This window comes from Drosophila serrata, unplaced genomic scaffold (assembly GCF_035046125.1).
Source record: "Drosophila serrata isolate PLE 108 unplaced genomic scaffold, ASM3504612v1 contig_245, whole genome shotgun sequence".
Classification (NCBI taxonomy): domain Eukaryota; kingdom Metazoa; phylum Arthropoda; class Insecta; order Diptera; family Drosophilidae; genus Drosophila; species Drosophila serrata.
This window is the reverse complement of record NW_028257143.1, coordinates 365,929-388,658: the sequence shown is the minus strand read 5'-3', so window position 1 is coordinate 388,658 and position 22,730 is coordinate 365,929. Positions and strand designations below refer to the sequence as shown.

The following is a 22,730-nucleotide window of genomic DNA, read 5'->3' as shown; positions in this document are numbered from 1 at the left end:
GTAATATATATTATTGAGGTCACGTACCTCCTCTAGACAGGCAATAATCTTTATGTAAACTCCCTATTTTCTTTAACTCGTTGATCTTCTTATTTTTGATATTTTCGAAATAAGATCCGTAAATTTTATATTGACAAATAAATGCAAATTGGCTGACAATTGGCAAATAATTGACATTAAGTCTCATTTTGAAGAAAATTAGCCAACTTTGTGGCTATTTTTCAGTATCTTTCCACTCTGTTTGTGTACCTAACTGGGGTACCCCGAATGATCCTCCCTATTCTTTTCTTCTCTCTTTTGCGATTCGCCTTTTTATTTAGTATTTTCCAGTGCTCTTGTGTACCTTTGGTACCAGAGCCAAATAACGGATCTTATAACCGGACTTGTGTTAAACGTGATTTCGTACTTTTACAATACATTAGTTTCCCGATCTAATAAAATAAGTGTTCGTTTTAATTTTTAACACAAAATAAACAACAGCTCTGGTAAGTTTTCATATTTGCAAAAGTAAAGCGAAATAACTTGAATGGGAATCTGCGCAGTAAAGGGATCAATGCAAATGGCTGAAGCTAAGCAAGAAAATGGCGCTGGCGCCGTGAAAATTGCCACAAAAGCGGGACTGGGACCCGAGCAACCCGCGCGCCATCTCCTAGCCCTGCACAAGGAGGAGCAGGTGGAAGAGGTGCTGACCCCCGCGGAAAAGGGAAAGTTCGAGTATCCCCCGCCGCCACCGCCACCGACTCCTGTGCAGGCCCCGCCGCCCGCCAAAGCAGACGCCCTGCCAGTGGTTCCGTTAGAACATGACGACGACGAGACGAATTCGGAGAAGTGGGAGGATCCCTGCGCACCACCACCACCACCACCGCTGCCTACCAATGCTTTCCTGTCTACAGGGCTCGGCTACCTGAAGCTGCCCGCTTTTAAGCTAAAGGATGCTCTCGAGAAGGCCATAACTAAGCTCGAGGCCAACAGACGATTTCCGAAAATTAGCAGCCGTGAGGTAGGTTTTAAGATAAGTTCATATAATCGATGATAGCTTTTATGATTGAGTAGGTCTGTGTTTAGACGTTATATAAGACCATAAATATTTAAGTATTTGGTGAAATCAAACCTAGACGCATTTACGTTATGCCATATTTTAAGTGGTAATGTTTTTCTTTTTTATAGTCTTCCCCTTATTTCTCGGAAAACGCCGCCAATGTGGAGATCTTGGAAATGCTGCCTAGATATTCTAGTCTGGAAAAAGTAGGCGATAGTCCTTTGATGATGCCCTCCATGTCCATGGCCCTGATTTTGCACCCCAAGACCAAGAAGCCGGCTGTGATTGTACAATTGGAGAGGCGTCTGAAGATCGTCTATCGGCTGGCCAAACTGAATCGAGTCCTGACTTCCATTTCACAAGAGGCCATACCGATGCATGGCGCGATGACGCCGGCTGCTTCAAAGACCCACGAAGACGAGGGCCTAACTCTGCAGGTACTCTCGGCTCGGGCATCTACGCCATATACGCAGCCCTCCAGTATGTTGTCGTGCACGGCAGTGAGCTGTGATTTGGAGCAGGATTCACCGAAGAAGCAGCTAATGGCAGGCAAGGAGGCCCATTCAGCAGCTCTACTCCAGGATCAGCATGCGCAACAGCTGCAGCAGAAGCGAGCACCCGGCGCGGCCATACACAAGCTCCCGGGCATACGAGCTCCCAAAGTTGCTCGCCCTCCTTCGGTCGGTACAGCAAGCAGCAACCCCAATAAGCATTATGCACGTTCTCACTTGCTGGAGATTCGCAACGGGATGTTCAATGCCTTAATGCACCGATCCAAGGAGAGCTTTGTAATGCCCCGCATCGCCACCTGCGATGATATCGAATTGGAGGCCCGCTTGCGGCGCATGAATCTGTGGCGTATTTCGGACGGCACTCGCTTCAGGACTCGGTCCAGCAGCAACGGCTTGGGCATTAACAACAATAACAACGAATGCATGCCAGCCTTTTACAAGAACAAAACCAAGCCACAAATGATCAGTGACGAGTCTATCATCCAGAGTCAGCCACCTCAGCCGCAAACGGAATTCCAGGTAAGTTTATAATAATTTACATTTATGGATTTGTTGACTGTGAATCCAGTCTAAACATTATTAAATTAAGGTCATAGAGAGGTATCTAATTTTATATAATATATACGTAGTTACCAAAAATAATTAAATGTAGTGAATAGACGTGCGTCTGCATCGGTCGTGATTGCAATTTTAGATTAGGTAACTTTCAAAGGCGTATCATCATGTCAGGCTTATCTGGTAAATCGATGATTGCACTGACTGACCTACAAGGGTCGTTAGTAATCATCCTGATCACTCTCTAGACGCCAAAATGCAGTGGCTTCTGTATATGTGTTTTCAAAATGTCTTACAAAAACCAAACCATAAGATTATAAATCAAAAAAATATCGCATATGTTGGTTACGTTCTGTTTATCTGTTTATCTATTAATTGGATGCAGCTGAAAAGCTCGTCGAGGCTTACAAAAATAATGTGAAGACAGGGTATATAAAAAAGTGTACTAATCCAAGAGACAATCACTTTTGAAGGTAATGACACTTACCATCTACTTCCCTCAAGCGTTGGGCTGCCTGCTCTGGGGTCAGATCCCTCTGCGCCATGGCCAGTAGCTCGAAGCCAACCATGAACTTGCGCACGGTGGCCGAGCGCAGGAGTGGAGGGTAGTAGATGGCATGCAGGGTCCAGTGGGCGCTTGAGGCGTGGGCGTGCTCTGGTCCTGTCGGTGCACCGTGCCAGCCCATTGAGTAGGGAAAGGAGCATTGGAAAAGATTGTCGTATTTGGTGGTCAGCTCCTTGATGGTCACCGCCAAGTTATGGCGTTGTTCCAGCGTCAAATCGTTGATTCGCTTATTATTGTTGCGGGAGATGAGCATGGTTTCAAAGGGCCAGGTGGCCCAGAAGGGTACCACCACCAGCCAGTCGGGATTATCAATCACGATCCGTTCCTGCCGCTGCAGCTCTCGCTCCACATAGTCCGCCAGCATCGGTCGGTCGTTGGTGGCGTAGTAGGCACGAAGACGATCCTGCTTCAGCTGAGGTTCCGTTGGCAGAAACGAGCAAGACCAGATCTGACAGTGCGGATGGGGATTGGAACAACCCATGGCAGCGCCCTTGTTCTCGAATATTTGCACCCACGCGTATTTGGCACTTAGCTCATTGAACTGGTTAATCCACCTAGATAAAAACCGAGTTTATTGCATCTGCTATCTCCGCCTGCGCCCAACCATATATCTTTGTCACTTACTCGCCGATAACAATGTTAATTTCCGGTGCACTCATAGTGGGCAATGTTAGATTCGATTTGGGATGGAAGCACATCACACGACAGTTGCCCCGGGCACCGGCTGTCTGGAAAAGGGGATCATCGCTGTTGGGTGGCACCGGCACACCCTCAACCAACGCTGGAAAGTCGTTTTCGAACACATAGGTGCTCTCGTAGGCAGGAGTTTCCTGAAAAAATACGTTGTAGAAAATTATGACCAAGACCCAATACCTGACCACTGGTCGCTTACTATTCCGTTGGGTCTGGTTACACCGGGGCACAGGGGATTGCTAGGATCGAATTCGGGAAGCTCGTTCTTTTGCGCCTTTTCCTGTTGACCCGACCACGGTCGTTGGGTTCGATGTGGGCAGACGAGGACCCATTGTCCGGTCAGGGGGTTAAGGCGACGGTGCGGATGTTCTATGGAATGATTATCAAATGATTTGATTCTAGTAGGAATTAGTTTCTTTAATATACACACCGCTGGCCACAAACTGCATCGTGTCGAAAGTCTGGAGCTCGTATCGCTGCGATCGGATTATGACTACTGATTACGGGCTGTGGTCGCTGCTCCGCATTTGGGACGGTGCTGTTTCACGGGACAGCGCAATGTCAACCTGCCGCGTTGCGATTACGGCTGCGATTGCTGCTTCCACAGCTCATTACTGTTGCTGTTGCCGCCGCCTGATATATAGCGTTCCAAATTGTTGTTGTTTTTATATATATATATATTTTTTTTTTTTTGCTTCGCCAAGCGCTCTTTTCTCCCCCTGCCCTCATTGCGTTAACGCTCTCAGCCACTCTGCATTCTCTGCCGCCTCTCCCGTTCTCTATTTGTGGGACTGTGTTTAGTTTAGCACGCACTTAGCTTTTAGTGGAGCTGCTGCCTTTTATAGCATTTATCTCTCCCACTCACTCAGCTGGCTGATATGCCTGTGTATGTAAGTACGTGGATGTAAGCAAACAGTCCCGAGCCCTTAGTGGTGTGCTAAAGTCGATAAAAGCTCATCGAGTTATTATTTCTGCGAAACCGAACCATTATCTAACTCAATAACGTAACGTTTTCGAACTGTTTTCTAAAATTTATGGGCGTACACCGTCTTTATGACGCAAAGTGCAAATTTCTATGTCTATTCTCACTTTTGTGAGTATGGAAAAGATTTGAAAACAAGAAAGGCGGCTAACTTCGGCACGCCGAAGATTGTATACAATGTAATTTATATATAGTTATGCTAAAAAACAATAAAGAACAGCTTGCTTTCATTTCATTCACCTATACATTTTATATTTGCAGTTCTACATTCACCGTTTTGCATTTTCCTCTATTCTTAACGATCATTTGTGTCACAGCTATATGATATACATAGTAGTCCGATTTTCAGAAAATGTTACACAATATTCTAGATTTATATATAACGGTTATATTTCAAATTTGATAAAAATCTGGAAACTGAAAAAGTTCTAATTTTTTTTCTTACAATTTTTCGATCGATCCTATGTATACATATACATATATAGTCCACCAACTCTCCTTGCTCCAACTTATATACTAGTAAAATTATATAAAAGAATTTCACCATAGTTTCAGTCAAATAGCTTAAATTTGTGCCAAAACAAATCTCGCACATGTGTGCATATGATTCTCAACTGCTTCTAACCTCCCCGGAACGAAGTGACTTCTGCCGGCCAGGTCTCAGAAGTATGTTGTTACAAAAGTTGCAAGTCTTTATAAGTCTTTATATAGTTTATAAGTGTTCAAAGTTAATTACTGTTCATAGATAATTACTGATCAAAGTTACTTACGGGTCAGAGTTAATTACTAGTCATAGTTATTTACTGATCATAGTTAATTACTGATCATAGTTACTTACTGTTCATAGTAACCTACTGTTAAAAGATACTGATCCTCTACATTTAACAACTAAGGTACCTTAAAAACTGAGGAACTGGTTTGCATAAAATCGGACAGAAAGGCGGACATGGCTAGATCGATTCGGCTGTTGTCGGAGATGACTCCTTCACTGCATGGGTATAAAAACTCATTCCAGACAGGACAGAAGAAAATGGGAAATTTGACTCTGACACATATATATATTTCTATTGATCATACCCAATGTGATGTAATTTATGTTACATTCAAATCGTTCATTTTAAGCATTAATGCTTTCGTTATTACGACCCAAACGTATAATTCTAATCGCTTCTAATATTTCTTACTGAGAAGTGCCTGTATCTTTGTAAAATGAAAAAGAATTGCATAAAAGAATTACGGTTTTTCATAAAACAAAGCTTGAAACGGTTATTAAAAAATGTGCAACAAAATTCTACCTGGGTTTCTGTGCTTAGTGAAATATGAAATTTATAAAGAAAAAAAATTATAAAAGGCCATGACTATTTAATAATTTGATTTATTTTTTAATCTTAGGATCCAGCTATTGTCAACCAAAGACGAATCGGAAGCGGACGCTTTAGCCATTGTAAATGGGGACCCAACGGTGGCGATTACCACCATTCTATGACTTCGTACAACAGTAACCCTCAAATTGATGAGCCGAAGACCAAGCATCAGAGCGGCAACAGCAACATGACGGTCCTTCAATTCTTTGATAATGGTGATATAAGCAGCAGCCAGATGGGGAGACCGAACACTCCAGTCATGGGCATGTCCAACAATAATCGCGGGGAGAACGAGACGCTAAAATCCAATGAGTCCACCGAAGACTTGAGCCGTGCTAATGAGAACTATGTAAAGCGCGTTATGTCCGGCTTCCTGGTTGTGTCAAAGCCAAAATCCCGGGATATGGAAGAGAAGCATCATCGCCGGTACAGGAACCAGAGCGAAGAGCCGGAGTGGTTTAGCTGCGGTCCGACCTCCAGGTTGGATACCATCGAGCTGTGCGGCTTTGATGAGGACGAAGAGAGGATGCTCAAGGAAGGGGGTGATAGAGAAGTGGAGCGAGAGAAGGCGCAAAAGCATAAAGTGGATAACAACAAGTACAAGTGGGCGCCATCAGAGCACATGGCGCGTCATAAATTCATGCCCAAGTACGACAGCAACAATAACCAGAATGTAGAGAATATGAACAAAGTTCCAGCTACTGGCGATCATTATCATCACCAGAAAGAGGACAAACGTTCCGGTGGCATACGCTCATTTCAGTTTGATAAATTCAATCAAAATCAGCAGACCTTTGATAATGGCAATGTAAATCAGCAACAGCAGCAAACAAATCCAAATAATTCCAAATTAATGTCGTTCTTTTCCCGGGAGAGGAACTCATCCTCATCATCCCTTAACGAGTTCTTCAAACAAGCGATGAACAACCAAGGACATTCCAACAATATTTTAGACCAGCAGCCAAAATCGTTGGGACAAATGAGCCATGAGATACCATCGGTTGAGCAGTTAGAGGCCAAATGGCGTCGCAACTCGCTAACCTCTGGCGCGGAGTCTGTTCACAAGCATAATAATGATAACTTCCAAAAGCTGATTGGCTCTCTCAGCGCCACTAAGCCGCAGCAGGCTGTACAGTCGCAACCAGTTGTTGGCAATGATGCCATATCCAACTTTATCATCCAGCAGCAGCAGTACCAACAACAGCAGCAGAAGCAGCATGTCCTGATCCAGCAACAGCAACAACAGACCGCATTTTTGGCGGGACTACAGCTAAAGGCGATCCTGGGCAGGGCCGACACCCAATTGCTCCTTTTGCGTCTGACCAAAGGTAAGTTTTACCCGTCTTAAGAGCATAGCTTGCCTATAAGTTTTGAACTTGTAGCGATAGGATTTAATAAATAGCAATTTCAATTACCGCCTTAACTTACTTGCAGGTGAGATTTCGAAGCACGGACTATTAGTACAGTTGGCCAATCCACGCCTGCCGAGCATGGACCGAGAGGCCATTACAGCGGTGCTGCAGTTCACCAACACCCAACAACAACAGCAGCAGCATCAACAGCAGCTGGATATGCTCTCGAGCACCGTCATTGCTAGCCAGTTGCAGAATCTGCACAACCTGGCTATTGTACAACAAACGTTGGCTGCAAGGCAACAGCAACAACAGCAGCAGACGCCCCAACAATTGTCGCAAGAGGATCTTCAGGCCCATGCCAATGTCATAATGCGAAATGCTGTGATGAAGCGCAAGATGGAAGAGCAGACTTCAAAGTTGATTAATGGCGGTGGTGCCAAGCAGCAACTATCTCGTGGCGGACAGCAGCAGCAGCAACAACGCCATGCTGTTCGACAGGATGCCGTGGCATCCAATGCTCTCTTGCAGGCCCTGATTTCTGGCACTGGCAGCAACCAAGCTGCTGGTCATCTCGCGGCACCGGGACAGCAGCAGGTTCATCGTCGTGGCGCTGCTGCTGATACAAGCTTGCGATTTGCAGAAAACCAACATTTCCAATCCGCTGCTGATCCCAGTCAGCCTCACTTCCAATCGCAATACAAGCAGTATCAGCAACAGCAACCGATAATTCGTCAGCAAAACAACAACAATGGAGGCGGAAACAATAACTTCAACAAGTCGCAAATGCAGACCCAATCGACGATTGCATTGCTACCTAATGGCGGAGGTGAGTTTCTTTAAATATTATCATGACAGCCTTTTGTTTTTCCCCCGAAATGAATGGGCAGAGTATATTTCAGGTTAGCTCTCTTTAGGACTTAGAAACTTGCAATGACAGGTCAACAGCCATCTATTGTAGTCCCAAAATTGTGTTATCGCAGAATTGAGGCCTACTTTTTTTTACTCTTGTCTGTACTCTGTCTGAGTCAGGTGGGTCTTCGCATTTCTCGAAAGCACTGCAAATACAAATGTATGCACTTTATAAGCACTTTCACGTATTATATTTGTAAACTGGTTTTTTGATTGCTGCAAACATTGCAGTTATTGTTTACTCACCTCGAAGCCTCAAGATGTTGATTCAAGACTATCAGTTAAATGCCTCTTGCCAAGGATTTTTCTGGGATTGCTGATATAAAATAAAACCTAAGTAATTTTGGTATCGTGTCTCTTCCACGAGAACTATAAAAGTAATAATTATAACTTGCAGGATTGGTATATTCCGTCCTATAGATGCTCTGGAATCAATCGGAAAAGACAAATTAATTTAATAACATTTTTATAATATTCGCAATTTAAAATTTAAAGCATCAAAAGTTTTTGAATTATTCTTGATTTTTAACTACTGTGATGCAGTGCTTTTCAGCTTAGACAACAGCAGAAAAACGAATTTCGCACACTTGCAAAAATTCTGAAGAGTTATCCGAGGGAAAACTTCACATTTTTGTTAAAAAATCATTAAAATAATTTACTAAACAAAATTTACAATTTATAAATAGAGAACTTAACAACCCCCCTTCAGTGAGTCACAGATTGTATTTGCCGCTGAGTAAGTTATGTGCGCAAGCGTTTTACCCATTGATCTCCTCCCTTTATTATCGTAAAGTGTTACGTATGGGACATTCCCAGATCTAAAAAGTATATTTGCATCTCTTGCTTGACTTGCGGGCTTTTATTTTCAATTGTTTAAAGCACCTACGAGGCGAGGCATAATATACAAAAAAAAAAGTATTTCTAACAACATAGCTAAGCTTTATCAACGGAGACGGATTCCGAGTGGGTATATGTAATCGGATCCAGTAAGGGGAAGTCAAGTCGCCGGCACGCACGATTATGAAAATCATGTCAAGAGCAGAGCGTATATATATATATATTGATACAGTGATTCAGAAGCAAGTGGTTGTTTTCGTTTGATTCCCACTGCAACAACCGAGTAAATGAGAATAAGCTAAGAAATACCCATAACATCCGTTCCTATTTCTAATTTCTGATCACCATTAGCAAAGATCCACTTTAAATAAGACAAACTGTTGTGATTTCGTTTTGTATTTTTATTGCATAATTTAGTAAGTTTGGGAGGCGGGATTATGGACTTTTCCGGCAAATAGTATATTCCCAGTGGATTCCTCCTCGATGAAGAACACGAACGGCCGGTTCACGTTGAACTCCTCGATTGTGGTGCTGCCGCCGAACTTGTTCTCAATTTCCACAACGGTGGCGGCATAGGCCTCCGTTCCCTTCTCGTTCACGTTGATGCCAGCCTTCTGAAGGATGTTTGACACCTTAACTTTGCCAGCGACGTCTGCGCCTCGGGTTAGTCCTGGCAGCGATGCAGTGTCCTCGAAGATCTCGCGCACTCCTAAGCCGCGGAGCGTGTCCTTGAGGTTCTGCTGGTAGTCAAAGTGAAACTTGGGCAGCGTCACCTTTACCTTCACTTCCTCCATGGCCCACTGGGCGCCCTTCAACTCGTCATTCTCCAGATTGTGAACCAGCTCGTCGATGCCATCAATGGCATACGGGAGCAGCACAAACATGGAGTTCTTGCCCTTATACGGCAGCCGTAGTATCTGCGCCTTTAGCTTCTCTGAGGTGGTATAGTAGAAGTATTCAGTCTGCTCCATATACTCGGCCCGTGACTGTGACTGTGGGTCTTTGCCGCGGAAGAAGGCTCCCTGGAAGGTGCTGGAGAACTGCCGTCTCCACAGCCCGTTGAAGTAGATGAGATTCGTGAGCAGCATCACGCTACTGCGCACATTGTCCGGCGTCACAAGCTGCTGGAGTCGTCCCTGCGTAATGTTGTTGGCCCAGGCATTAATGGCATCCGCCGACGCGTCCGCGTTGGCAAAGTCCAGCGCCTCTACCTCGCTGTCGTAGAAGTGTTTTAGGGTAGCGGTGAACTTCTGTTGCGTCTCGATGAAACTGTCGGTAAAAAGCTTAGTCCGTACACTGAGCGTGTCATGGAGCTGGTTCTCCTTCTTGAACGAGTTGAGGGTCTTCCGGTAGAACTCTCGCACATTATTCTGAGACCGGATGTCTGTCTGCGTGTTGGCCAGTTCTTGCTGCGTCTGCGTCCCCGCTCCGGCGGCCTCTGCTAGCAGGGCCAGCACCAGTTTCACCGAAAACGGCGAAATGATCACATTTTTGGCCGATGTCTCGTTTTGGAGCACCGTCTTGAGCAAATGCCATGAGAAAGGGTCGTGCGAATCACTTCTAAACGGCACAAAGGTGTCCACATCATCGTAGATTGCTCCTCCTGCGCCGGATAGCGCCGTTCCCGTTCCAGCGACCCCACTGGGCACCTTGTCTGTGCGCGTTTCAAACACGCCTTGCGGCGTCGTTATCGTCATGGTCGTTGGTATGGAGTTGCCATCGGTGGCGCCCAAAATCAGAGCCAGCAGCAGTAGAAGCAGCACGTCCGGATTCCTGCTTATCATTGTCATTGCCATTGTGACTGTTTTCGGTGTTGCTCGCTCGATCTTCTTCGATCTTCGATCGACGATTGCTTTTGCTTTGCGTTTCTTTGCCGCTTCTCTAGGAGAGACAGCGGGAAAAACAACTGTTAAATAGGTACGGGAGCGACTTGCGGGGGACGCGGGGGAGCGTCAAGCTAGCGATTAACCGTTCGACGCGCTGTTCCAACTGAGAATGACTCGGGAGGCTGAGTGAACAGGCCATTTTAAAAACCAGCTTTAAAGCTGCTCTTTCCGCTGCTGCTGCGCCGCTGCCGAGGCTGCGCGTATGTGCTTTGATACCAAGTACCCATTGAGTACAAGGGAGTTATAGCTGTGCGCCAACTCAACAGAACAGGAGAACTCATCTCGAAGCAAAGTAATGTATATATATTCAAAATCTTCATATATAGAAAATGCAATTTACCCATATCCGTCTCTCTGTATACAGCGGATCTCAACGACTTTGACAATTAGATTTACCCCACAAATCTCTGGGTACCGGGTATCTCGTGGCTTAGCATACTCGGCAGTGTCTTTCTCACTTGTTAGTGTTGGGACTCCCAAGCAAAAGGCGTATACGTCATGATCTCGCCGAATGTGTTTGGAGCAGTGAAGAATTAAATTTGTTGGCTTTACACTGAGAGCAAAGCAAAAATAGTTTGGCAATTAGAGGTCTTATTTAGGCGTTCTAAGTTACTTGGCATAAACAAATAATATTATTAAGTTTTTGTTGTAATAAGGCAATCGCCAATTGTTTTTAAAATTTTTAAAATCTGAAATACTTGATAGTTATATGCAAATCATAATATTTCCCCCGTATCCGCAAATACGATATTTTTTCCTGGGATTTTGCATATGGCAGTGACGTCTCAGTTTCTCTCCCAGACATCCAGACAACTGTAAAATAAATTACTTTCTGCTCGTAGAGGTGGAAGATTTATTTTCCTCCCACATGTTGAACGGGTTACAACGCCCGAGCCAAGATTAGATTTCAAGAAAAACCCAGGCAACTTGCATTTTGAATAGTAAATCAGATTGCGCCAGTGCTGCGGTCTGGCAATATGGCCGGCCAAAGATTATGTTTGCATAGAGCCACGGTCACACTGGAAGTCGTTGATGTAACAGCTGCGCCGGCAAAAAAACCTCAATTCATGCATTTCTGTAGTTTCAATTAATTTGCCCCAAGTTTATAGCAAAGGCAGAAATTAGTACTAGTAGGAATTAAATAAACTAAGCCAAAGCTCGTGCCATGCAAATTCGTCGTCCCAAAGGTGTAACAGTTCCGCAGTTGATGGTGGTCACCGCTATTGGTGTGCTGGGAGGGATTTACATTTGGCAGCCACTGATCTTAAAGTACAAAAACGAGAAGAAAACTGAAAGCGCCGGCGAATCGACAACAGATCCTAAAAAGTTCGGGTTATTTCTATGCTCCTTCGGGCCTGCTTTACCTACAAACTGAAACTCATGCACTTCTTTCCTTCTCCATTTTAGATGAGTTTCATTAACGGCCTTAAGAAGTTCGCTACAACGACTGTCGGTCTAATGGCCATCGGCATCGGATCCACCGCTCTCATCTACACCACCCATCGCCTAATTATTAAGCCCCATTTAAACGAGAAACGCCGACTGGAGGCGGAAGCATGTGCGGAATATCTGTTCCAGCAGGAGACGCATGCGTCGCCAGTCGCAGAATTAAGACCGAATCGGAGCGATTACTAATGCCAGTGATTTTATAAAAACCTCTTTTTACTTATCGAGCCTAGGTATAGGGATTAGCTCAAAATTTCAATGCTGTAACCACTACGGTGGATAATGGAATTTTACTTTCATACTTTCAGTTTGGGAGGAGAGGACACGGTGTCCATCTTCTAGAACCTAGCTCATTTTCTTATGTTCAATTTATAGAGTAGTAAACTAAGTCCAGGTTATATATCAATTTGAATTTTTATGGAAGCAATATACTTGAATTTGAATAATCAGTGAAACATACAAACATACAATTGGTTGGAAATAAACAAACATACGAATGATAACTTAAGAAAGAAAAACGCATTTAAAATAATGGAGGAACCAGCCAGATGAATCACCGCATCCCTTTAAATAGGCTCAGCAAGCTGCTCTTTTCCTTGGCTCCCTGTTGCTCCTTCTTCCGAAGAATAGCTTTTTGCTTGTGTGTGGGAATAAAGCTCCACACCGAGAAGGTGTCGTCCAGTCCGACCGTAGCGATGTTCGTCCCATCCGGATTCCACATAAGAAATATTGTGCCGCGTTCAGAGTTGCACATCAGGTCGACCAATCGATTTAAGGACGCCAATACCAAGATCTCACACGTCACACAATCCATGTCATCTGGTGATACTGAAGAAAAGAAGAGTCCAAGTATTAGTTCTGGTAGTCGACTTGGCCAAATGCTCACCTCGCCTAAGGACGTTGACCAGCAACTCGCCCGTTATCTTGCTAAAGGTAACCGTTTTAATGGTGATCCTGTCATCCCTGCGCTTGTACGAGGCAACAAACTGTCGGCGTGGGATGTTTAGGATGAATATGGAGGCCGGACGACGTTCCGCTAGAGAGAGAGAGAATATTAAATCATTTTAAGTTTCTTATTATAGTATTAAACCTTGTGATTTTTTAAATTAAATAATCAACACAATCATACAACATGGAAAAAGTATAATTAAAATAGTTTTATAAATAAAGTAAAGAAGAATACGAGCCTCTAACTCACCCACGACCATATCCTCGCCTGTCCAGGGATGCCAGTCAAAGACAACAGATCTGCCACGCAGCCGCAGAAGGCGCTTCTTTAGAGCCCCATCAAATATGTAAATGGTGCCGCTCGTGTCGCTAGATGCAAAATACTTTTGAGTCGGGCTGAACTTAATGCTGGTGACCTTCCGGCGATGCTCGCGAATCAGCTGTGATCTAAGCTTGGGCAGGGCAAGCACCATGATTCCCCCGCTCATGGTGCCACAAAGAATCTGTTCGCCGTCGGGTGACCATTCGATGCAGGTTATGCATCCAATCGACTTGAGGAAGAACTTGCGATAGGAGACCTCGAATTCCATGCTTGTCTTGACCTCCCAGAGGTCCAGGACTGCGGTTAACGCAAAAAATTATGGATTATGGGCAAACGACTTGGTATGTGGCGTACCTGGATAGTTTCCATCGAAGCAGCCAATGGAAAGGTACTTGCCATTCGGCGAGTACCTCAGCGCAGTCGGTGAGTCCACACTGAATATCATGGTGGTCTCGTCAAGGTTGTGCCATAGCATGATGTCCTGACCGGTTGAGACGGCCACCATGTCTTTGGGCGACCAGTCCATCATATTGTAGTCAACGGGACTGACAATGCCTGGCATCTCATGGGTGGCATTCTGAATGGCAATCGGGCGTGGTCTCGGATTGCATGGCCAATCAAAGTCTGCAGATCCACTAGACACAGCTTCTGGTGATGTGCCCTGCAAACTGCTGAACTGCAACAGGCGGCGCTCCTGAATGCCGAAAGTGCTATTGATGGCTGAGATGAAGCCACTCTGCCGCCAATAGCTGGCCGTCCACAGAACGCCCTATTGGTACAAATATTCAAAATTTTATAGAGACGATTATACCATAAAAGTCTGCCCACCGTTTCCAGAATATCCCGTTCTTCGCGTTGGCCAATAAACTTTAGATTGTGGTCAATGCCATCCTGCTGGAATCGCTTAGGTATAAACCTGTCACCGCTGCTGTGGCAGAGCACCTGACCCTTGGTCTTTGCATTCTAGAAAAATTGGCTCTTTACATTGTGTCTTCGGAGGGATTCTTCTTTTGGCTGTACTTTGTAGGCCGCCGTTTCCTGCTGCCAATTTTTACGGCGCACTTTCTTGAAAGGCGTCAGGGACTTCTTGTCCATTTTTGAATTCTTACTGGGAGTATCGCACACACTCATCTCGACGAACATTAAAATAATACTGATGGGACAGCGCCATCTTACTCAATCTATATCTAATGTCTTTCCCCTCCAAGGTAGAGAGAGTTACAGTTAGAACACCTTTAGCAGTCCGTTTGCATTATTCAACTAAACTATTCAATACCCTCACATTATAGTTTATTTTGTTAATATTTTAAATTTTCTCTCAACGGAAAAAGTTTTTTTTTGACAAAACAGACTTGTAAATAACAAATTAAAAGTTTTTCATTTTAAAAATATATCAAAAAATAGTATTGTTGATTTCATTCTATACCCTTGAAGGTTAAATATATTATTGATCAGCATCAAGAGCCGAGTCAATCTAGCCATATCTGCCTGAATGCTACAAATCCTTATTTTAAATTTTATATTTATACTTTAACAACTTTTTTATGGCGCACGTGAATGTAATTCTGTCCAATTTTAAATATATGTTAATACTTAGGCATAGGTTATACATACTTCAATTGTTTACATTTATGAAAAGTAGCTAGGATGAGGCTGAGCTGGTGGATCGCCTTAGTGGCGTTGTCCACAGACTACCGCAAGACGGACAAATATCGCGCTTCTGTAAGTAGGTGTGGATGCAATCGCGATGAAACTGGATCTGGCAGGAACCGCATCTGATGTCCCAAAGCACCAAGCCCTTGCAAAGGGTGCAGTTCTTTATATGCTCCGAGTAGCTGGAGGTGAGGTAGAAGCTCAGTTCCACGAGGCTTCGTGGCCCCAGGTAGATGTAGTCGTCCTTGTCCAGGAAATAGCCCATCTGGCTCCATTTCTGGAGCAGTTGCTGCATGCGGCTCTTCTTTGGCGGTTTTACCAGGCCTTCCAATAATAGTTCGTTGTAGGCAAAGTTCCACGGAATGCGGGAGTCGTCCGAGGTAGCTATCTTGTCTAGCAGTTTGGAGAAATACCGGCACTCCTCTGCCGTCAGACCAGTGTTCGCAATGCTGTCGGGCGTGGCGTCTGTCTTGGCGTACACCAGATACTCCTTACCCATAAGCGGGTACTTGATAAAGACGAGCGATTGGCCCAGGTCCCGAATAGAGTCGTTTATTTCATTCACAAATGCTTTTATCGCTTCCTTGCTGGCAGGCTTCGACACTTTGTGGGTGGCGCAGAGCGGGGTCAGGATTTCGTCGATCCCCTCGTAGCTGAGGTAGCTGTGGTTCTTACAAGCGCGGATAAATCCACGTTTTATCACCTCCATTTTCGAAATAAGTGCACAATTCCTCGAAATCTAAAGCAAATTTAATATTATTGTTTTTACAGAAGCCGCGCTCCCATAAGGTGGCCGTTTCGCATGTGCCGATAAAACCCCCTGAGGATGGTCACACTAGTATCGAAAGGCGCACATTTTTAAATTATGTTTGGTTTTCAATTTTTTATTTCCTGTTTTCAGACTTAAAATTAACAGCACAACAGTTAATATATTCGGAGAGCTTCGCTTTGATTTAAATACAGCGTACGTGTGTAATAATAAATAGTTTCTTATCAGGATAAATAAATATTAGTTAAAAATTTAAATGAATAAAAGAATAGGGGATATTTACACCAATTGTAGTTAGATCGAACAAGAAATTTCTATTTAAACATACGCAAGCGATGCCCTTTATCTTATAACTTTTTTCCGTAAAATCCTAAAAGTCTGATTCTCGTTGACACCGGACTCTGAACATGCTCCATTATCTCCATCTGAATATAGTATGATTTCGGTTTCAGCGAATATATTTTTTAAGTTTGCATATTTTGTGATGCCAAATAAATAAGAGAAAAGGTAATAATCTATAAGTATTTATAATAATATTTACTAAACCATTTGTTTATGTGAATATATTTAAATAAGTTACACATGTGTATGCACAGAGGGACAGTAAAATAAAAATAATAGGCTTTATATATATTATCGTTTTTAGCAATTATAGAATTCGAGTGTGACAGCTTTTTCAGCTTTAATATCCTGATTACTGCGCCTTAATCGTTGGAATCCACAATTTAAATTAACTGAAAAATTTATATTTCATTTACGTTTACAGCTAGGGTTACAAATCACAAGGGGAAACTGAATGCTAATAATCTAATTTGTACATTTTCCGTATGTTCCATTTCAAATGAGACCAATTTTTAAATAAATAACAACAAAGAAAACATAACATAATTTAACTTATATATACACATTTCGCTGCTCACTCGCTCTAACCTATAAGAAAATAAAAAGACGTTTAGAACAAATCAAAATTATTTCCAGTTTTCTTAAATAAAAATGTGTGCAAATGCATGACTTATGTACAATGAAGAAGATAAGGAACTGAGGAAATAAGCTGCGATTAAGTAATTTGTACTTACATGGTTAGTCGCGTGTTAGAATCTAAGAAATTAGAGTATGAGAAACAAATACAGAAATTAAAACGAACATTCTCAACTGCTCTGTGCGCTATAAGAAGCCTTTGTTAATTGGTTATTCTGACTCTGGGACTCGGGGTTAATCATGTTTGGTTCTCCATCTGTGTTTCGCATACAATATATTAGGTTTATTAAGGAAAATTAGACAGAACCAAAAACAAACTCATTATAAACAATTAATAATAATAATAACTTGTAGTCGAATCGCTCGAAGTTCCAGTTAAATGTTTACATGAAATTATTGGTAACCAGGCTAAGCTCATTCGCGAAGTGATTACTAGCTTCGTTCAATTGGATAGACTTTCGGTTTCCAATAGATATTAGTATGTCATTTTTTTAAGATGAGTTGTTGAATTGGAATTGTTTGAGATGAGTAGTTGTTAAATTGGAAATGTTGGGTTTGTTGTAGTATTGTTATTATTGCAGAGCAACCAAAGTGAAATTGAAAAAGGAGTCCAGATGAGTTAGTTAGATGATTGTTTGTTGGTTTGTCGAAGGAAAGATAAAAAAGAAAGAAAGATGCCGCAGAAATTAATAGAATAAATTAATATTTCATTGCTGAGAGAGTAAAGTTATTACAATTTGGTTATACAAGTATAAATATATTTTGTAAGCATGCAATAATTAGTTTTCAGTAGTTAACAGTCAAAATAATATTAGACAAGTGTTGTATAATCGTAGACTAGATACTCCTACCGCCACTTAAACACTTATTCAAATAATCAACAATAATCAATCAGATTCCTGATCTGCTTATACCACAGAATATTTAAATTATACATAAACCAAAAATCACACGTTTTATATATGCAGTTTTTAAGTAGTTGGCCAAATTCAATAACAAACTATCTATCGTGTATTCTTTTTTTTTTTTTTTGTTTTTAGTTGCGCCTAGGATTAGTCTTTGGTGGTGCTTGGGGGTGCTCCGCATTATTTCGGTTGTTATTCAATATTTCGGTAGCTAGCAAGTAGATGGTGAGCATCGCCAGTGGTGTATTTGATACTTACGCGACTGAGTGAGTTGCGCCTCCCGACGCTGGCTCCTGCTCCTTGCCCAGAACCACCGTCGTGCTGACTGAGACCATTGTTCCCAGTGTCGTTGTCTATGCAGATGTCCGAGTCGGAGTCAACGCGCCTGAACTCGCTACCATCCTGCACAATGGATATTTGATTCATTTGATTCAGTGGATGTTCCAACTCAAATCTAGCACTCACCTGCGTCAGCTGCTGAGTTGTGGTGAGCAGCCTTGCAATGGGATTGCAGCAAACGGGCAGCGTCTCGAGGAGAGTTGGACGCGAGTGCGTGAGCAAGGGCTTCATGTACCTAAGATATTGCGAATAGTTTCAAGGTAAATTTATACTCATTGTTGCTTGTCACTCACTTAGTATCGAAGCTTCCCCAGATCCTGGCCAGAATGGCCTTCTCATGACTGTTGCGGCGCCTTCCGTTAGTACCACCCAAGCTGCCATTCGGCCCATCTACTGGAGTGTCTAGGTTCGACTCCGTTCCTCCGGACATGCGAAGCTTCCCGCGGCCTCCGCCGCCGTTCTCAACATCCTGCAAATAACCATCGGACTAACACAGATATCAATAAAGTGATTTTAGCTCTACATTAAGAAGGAGGGGTAATGGGCTTAAAAATTAAGAATGAATGGGAATAATTAAAAAATGCTAATATAATAACATAATATTTATGGGAACTGCAGAAGGAAATCGTAAAATTATACAGTAAGTACACAACGGAATGAATAATGGAATTATATCACAACCTACCGTCTGCGGGTGTGAATTGTCCATTGAATTGTAAACCTTTTTTAACAGATGGTTTAAAATGTCGTGAGGTGCGCAGAAATGTATAAATATTTAAAAATCATGAGTTAAATACTACTCTCTTAAAAGAATAAAAGAGAGAAAATGAAATGGAAATTGAGCCATTTCAAACATTGTTTATTTTCCCCCAAGAATCAATTCATTAATTATTAGTCTATCTATGCTGCTGCCACTTTTTCCATTTTGGCTATCTAAGAATGTTTCTGAGAGCTGAGAAATCTTAAAAATCTTGATCATACTCCACAAGGCTGATGAGCCCTCTTCACATATATAGCGATAAAATGACAAAAGTGGCTGCATTGCTGCACTCTAAAATAAATAAATTATTTTATACCCCATTCCCTAATACTCACACTGTGCACTTGATAATTATTTAATTGTTCAGTCTCATCGTCGACACCAACTCTGTAATTGAAAGCAATTTTTTTAACATAAAAGGATGTTAGTAGCTGATCGGTAGCATGTTCTCTGTACTCACGGTATTTTTAACCAATTGAGCAGAAAATTAGCTGCACCACCCTGTATAACCACCGTGAAGATGACAATCAGCGATGTGGCGGTCAGCATTGTTTGTCGCGCATCCGACACTGTATTCCGGATAGCCAGTGCAAAGGACATAGCACCACGCAGTCCTGAAAATAATTCAACATATTTAGAGTATGCTCTAAGAAGCGATAGGATGGGAAAGGACTTGCCAGCAAAGAACAGCATATGCTGAAAGTTTGGCGAGATTTTGGGCTTTCGCTTAATGTTAAGCAACCAGGATAAGGGGTAGACATTCACGGCTCTTCCCAAAGCGGCACAGATCTAAGAATAAACAATTATTATTATAATCCTAATATTTCCTCAATAATATATAATAGACTCACGAATGCGGTTATGATAAAACCAGCGTCAAAGTGATGCTTGGGGAAGGTAAACATCGACACACCGATGTAAGAAAATATGAAGTTCTCTGCGAGGAAATTAAGTAACTCAAAAATTTGCTTGGTGCGTTGCCTCGAGTCCTCCGACAGATTGTTGTACGTGTAGTGTGCCTGGCAGATGCCACAGAAGAGCACGGCGACCACTCCGGTAAGTTCGGTGGCCTCCGCCAGCAAAAAGGTGCTATAGCTCATCAGCACGAAGAGAGCCGACTCCAGCAACGGAAAGTCGCGCACTCGCGTAAACTTGGTCATGTATGGGAGAGTGAAGGAAACAAACGGGCTGTGGAAATAAGGGGTTAAGTTTTGGGCTAAGCCCAAATTATGTTTGAAAAGGATATCAGTGCTGTCAAACAGCCCATGGCGGCGCCTATCATCAGTGACAACAGGAAGATTGAGAAGAAATCGCTTAACGAGCGTAGGAAAGCCGTGGTTTCGAATTCCCCCGTGTTGGAATAATGTTCGCCATAGTTCTGTATGGCTCTGCATGGGGAGAAAGAAGAACAGATTGGCATTAGCTTACATTCTTGTAAATAGACTAACAACAAACTCACCCGCTGAGGACAATGGCAACTGCATCGTTGAGCACAGATTCGCCCAAGACCAGCGCATACAGATTAACATCGACCCGAAGGTCATTGAATATGGCCAGAATGGTGAGCGGATCTGTGGGTGATATCAAGGCTCCAAAGTATAAAGTGTCCAGGAATGTGAAGCTGCTGCTCAAGTACTTTGGCATCAGCTTCACACAGCCGTACATGAAGCCGCCGATTAGGAATGCCGACAGCGTGGTACCCACAATGGCAAAGGTAAGGATGGCCCCTAAATTGCGGAAGAAATATTTCTGCCAAAAATAGTCCAATTAATAATACGACCAAGTCAAAAAATGGCCAATAAACTAACTTTCTTCAGACTATATCCCGCGTAGAAGATGATGGGCGGCAAAATGATGTTAAAGAAAACTTCGGGATCAAATGTGGCTTTCAAATCGATTTCATTCTCATCGACGTCGTGCACCTGGCCACGAAAGACATAGGCATACGTCTTAATGCCCTCCGGTAGCTTAGTTCCATTCGTCTGATTAACTGGGTACTAAAAATGGAAAGCAATTATTTATGAACCTTGGTTTTCAGCGGCTTGGCTTACCTTAAACCAAAGCGTATCGGGCGGCAGTTTATCACTGTATGTCGGCGTACCCTGCGGCTCTACCTGCATATGGACGAGGGTGTTGGCCGTGCCGGCATAGCGTATAATAGCACCCACAATGAGGCCTGGAAAGTGGAGTCAATAAAATAAAGATAAAACCTTAGTTTGTAAAGCCTTTTACTATAAGCTTTAGATTCCGTCTCGAAAAAATAACATATTGTCTTATGCGAACACTAATTAAAAGCAAAAGAATAACTAGTTTCGTATATGTCAATAATAAAATTTAAAATAAAAAATATTTTTAAATAACAGAAAACCCCTTTAAATATTGTTGTTCACGGTCAATCTTAAAGTCAGCTCTATGGCCTGACCTATCACAAAAAGTGAGAGTGACTAATGTGCGTCAAGACTTGATAAGAGTCTGTTTAGTTGAACCTTATCGGCAGAGGAATAAAATCACTCGACAAGTGCTTAAGAATGCTTTATCATTCCGACTTTTCGCACACGGAATCATCACTGTTTTATTTTCCGCATACATTGCGAAAGCACAGCTTGCTGGTAAGATTAAATCGAGCTGGCACAAAAAAACGGCTTCGCTTAATATTTTCTAATTTACGCCCTGCTCTGCCTGCCTGCACATCTGTAAAGATTTCCCTCCCCGTCGCCTAAACCTGTTTTATTGAATTTTTTCATTAGCTTCAATTAGTTTGGAAGAAATCTGGTTGACTCTTCCAAAGCTATGACGTACGAACAATGTGCATTTATGCATAGTACATGCTGTAGATGAGAAAGTTAGAATAACAAAGTACTCAGCACATTGGCACGATCATGAACGGACACTGAAACTGTATTGGTTTCGGAAAATCCCGACCACGTCAAGGTCCCAATGTCGAATAAAGTGTTGGTTCTAATACCATTGCGTGCTGATTCTTCTATCTAGCCATTGTTACTGCTATGGTATGGGGGTGCTAACTCTTAATGCCTTCCCAATGAAGGTACGGCAGGTGTCACGACTGGCGTGCACAAAGCGTAATTCCGAAAGTGTGACAACAAAGAGGTGTCCGTGAAAGCGACGTCGGAGCAGGTTCATCAGATGACATATATTCGAGGGCCTTCAACTTGAAAAATAAGAGAGAAGGGAGAGAGAGCCCAAGTTCGAGCCTACGTACCGTAGATTACAGCCAGCCCGGTCTCGTGCAACCAGGAGACGCGATGGTGCTTGAATAGCCAAATGGTTAGGACGGTGAGGGCCAGCAGGAACACGAAGACGAGCAGATCAAGACTTTGAATGCGGTGATTCAGCGTGGCCTTGGCATCCAATGCAATGTCCGTGTCCGTGGCCGAGCAGCCCGGAATCATGGTGCACAGCGCTATTCCGGCCAGGAGGAAAAGTAGGATAATCCGCCAGCGACCGTGCGACGGCGATGTCATGTCTATTTCCGTAACCATATTGCAGTGGGGCATTCCGATGGCTGCTTCTGCATGCGGCGACCGCATCCGAAATCGATTTTCGCGTTACGACAACGTTGTAAGCGCGACGCGCGGTACGATGTAATTGATTTCGCGCACAACTCGAAGGGAGGACTTGGAGAAGGACAGGGCGGCGCTGGCCACGCTCAGGCGCGCCAGGGAAGTGTTTTGGCCTCCTTTTAAAGCTGTTATAGTCGCAATACCTTTAGATAAAATATAATTGTCCTTAAAAAGCTTAAACCATTTTTCACTCCGTATAAAAAAAAACAGTCAGTTCATATGGAAACAATCGTACAAAGTGTGCCCAGACTGGACTATCACTAAATTACCAATGCTGTGAGCTGGTCAGGGGCGGAACCTCAGTTTTGGGGGCATTTTCAAAATATCTGTTC

The 22,730-nt window shown here is 43.1% G+C and overlaps 7 protein-coding genes across 13 annotated transcripts; 2 read left to right on the top strand and 5 right to left on the bottom strand.

The window, feature by feature from the left end:
• The first annotated feature begins 338 nt into the window (after nt 1–338).
• On the top strand, nt 339–18,579 carry cup (eukaryotic translation initiation factor 4E transporter cup). 3 transcript variants are annotated; one of them, XR_015271529.1, is made up of 7 exons: nt 339–485; nt 543–1,000; nt 1,168–2,070; nt 5,739–7,038; nt 7,145–7,891; nt 17,854–18,317; nt 18,372–18,579. XR_015271529.1 is itself a non-coding variant. In XM_086832222.1 (6 exons), exons 2-6 carry the CDS (start codon nt 554–556, stop codon nt 15,852–15,854), a joined length of 3,414 nt encoding a protein of 1,137 aa, XP_086688348.1. In that variant the 5' UTR covers nt 339–485; nt 543–553; the 3' UTR covers nt 15,855–15,869. The 3 variants fall into 3 exon arrangements, 2 of the variants coding, with proteins under 2 accessions (XP_086688348.1, XP_020810727.2); XM_086832222.1 differs by lacking the exons at nt 17,854–18,317; nt 18,372–18,579 and adding an exon at nt 15,838–15,869; XM_020955068.2 differs by lacking the exons at nt 17,854–18,317; nt 18,372–18,579 and adding an exon at nt 12,105–12,661.
• Galt (Galactose-1-phosphate uridylyltransferase) lies at nt 2,446–4,432 on the bottom strand. The gene is made up of 4 exons (XM_020955071.2): nt 3,795–4,432; nt 3,564–3,733; nt 3,296–3,501; nt 2,446–3,225 (listed from the first exon to the last, which is right to left on the bottom strand). Exons 1-4 carry the CDS (start codon nt 3,811–3,813, stop codon nt 2,568–2,570), a joined length of 1,053 nt encoding a protein of 350 aa, XP_020810730.2. The 5' UTR covers nt 3,814–4,432; the 3' UTR covers nt 2,446–2,567.
• On the bottom strand, nt 9,198–10,833 carry Spn27A (Serpin 27A). Its single transcript, XM_020955070.2, has one exon. It carries the CDS (start codon nt 10,605–10,607, stop codon nt 9,225–9,227), a length of 1,383 nt encoding a protein of 460 aa, XP_020810729.1. The 5' UTR covers nt 10,608–10,833; the 3' UTR covers nt 9,198–9,224.
• On the top strand, nt 11,655–12,661 carry LOC110186035 (uncharacterized). 2 transcript variants are annotated; one of them, XM_020955072.2, is made up of 2 exons: nt 11,655–12,023; nt 12,105–12,661. In XM_020955072.2, the coding sequence occupies exon 2, from the start codon at nt 12,105–12,107 to the stop codon at nt 12,330–12,332; it is 228 nt and encodes a 75-aa protein (XP_020810731.1). In that variant the 5' UTR covers nt 11,655–12,023; the 3' UTR covers nt 12,333–12,661. The 2 variants fall into 2 exon arrangements, with proteins under 2 accessions (XP_020810731.1, XP_086688367.1); XM_086832241.1 differs by having other exon boundaries at nt 11,714–12,023; nt 12,110–12,661.
• On the bottom strand, nt 12,382–15,818 carry cort (Cdc20/fizzy protein cortex). The gene is made up of 6 exons (XM_020955069.2): nt 14,434–15,818; nt 14,242–14,376; nt 13,768–14,182; nt 13,342–13,710; nt 13,030–13,179; nt 12,382–12,971 (listed from the first exon to the last, which is right to left on the bottom strand). Exons 1-6 carry the CDS (start codon nt 14,554–14,556, stop codon nt 12,697–12,699), a joined length of 1,467 nt encoding a protein of 488 aa, XP_020810728.1. The 5' UTR covers nt 14,557–15,818; the 3' UTR covers nt 12,382–12,696.
• Nse1 (SMC5-SMC6 complex component Non-SMC element 1) lies at nt 14,687–15,775 on the bottom strand. Its single transcript, XM_020954542.2, has one exon. It carries the CDS (start codon nt 15,773–15,775, stop codon nt 15,056–15,058), a length of 720 nt encoding a protein of 239 aa, XP_020810201.1. The 3' UTR covers nt 14,687–15,055.
• Nhe3 (Na[+]/H[+] hydrogen exchanger 3) lies at nt 15,935–22,669 on the bottom strand. 4 transcript variants are annotated; one of them, XR_002319797.2, is made up of 15 exons: nt 22,038–22,669; nt 20,869–20,993; nt 20,626–20,814; nt 20,277–20,566; nt 20,064–20,205; nt 19,669–19,977; nt 19,495–19,606; nt 19,278–19,431; nt 19,153–19,204; nt 18,743–18,778; nt 18,351–18,544; nt 18,184–18,292; nt 17,977–18,120; nt 16,912–17,268; nt 16,384–16,765 (listed from the first exon to the last, which is right to left on the bottom strand). XR_002319797.2 is itself a non-coding variant. In XM_020954533.2 (14 exons), the coding sequence occupies exons 1-14, from the start codon at nt 22,363–22,365 to the stop codon at nt 16,183–16,185; spliced, it is 2,262 nt and encodes a 753-aa protein (XP_020810192.2). In that variant the 5' UTR covers nt 22,366–22,669; the 3' UTR covers nt 15,935–16,182. The 4 variants fall into 4 exon arrangements, 3 of the variants coding, with proteins under 3 accessions (XP_020810192.2, XP_020810199.2, XP_020810198.2); XM_020954533.2 differs by lacking the exons at nt 16,384–16,765; nt 16,912–17,268 and adding an exon at nt 15,935–16,260; XM_020954540.2 differs by lacking the exons at nt 16,384–16,765; nt 16,912–17,268; nt 18,743–18,778 and adding an exon at nt 15,935–16,260 and having other exon boundaries at nt 18,351–18,526.
• Nucleotides 22,670–22,730: the final 61 nt, after the last annotated feature.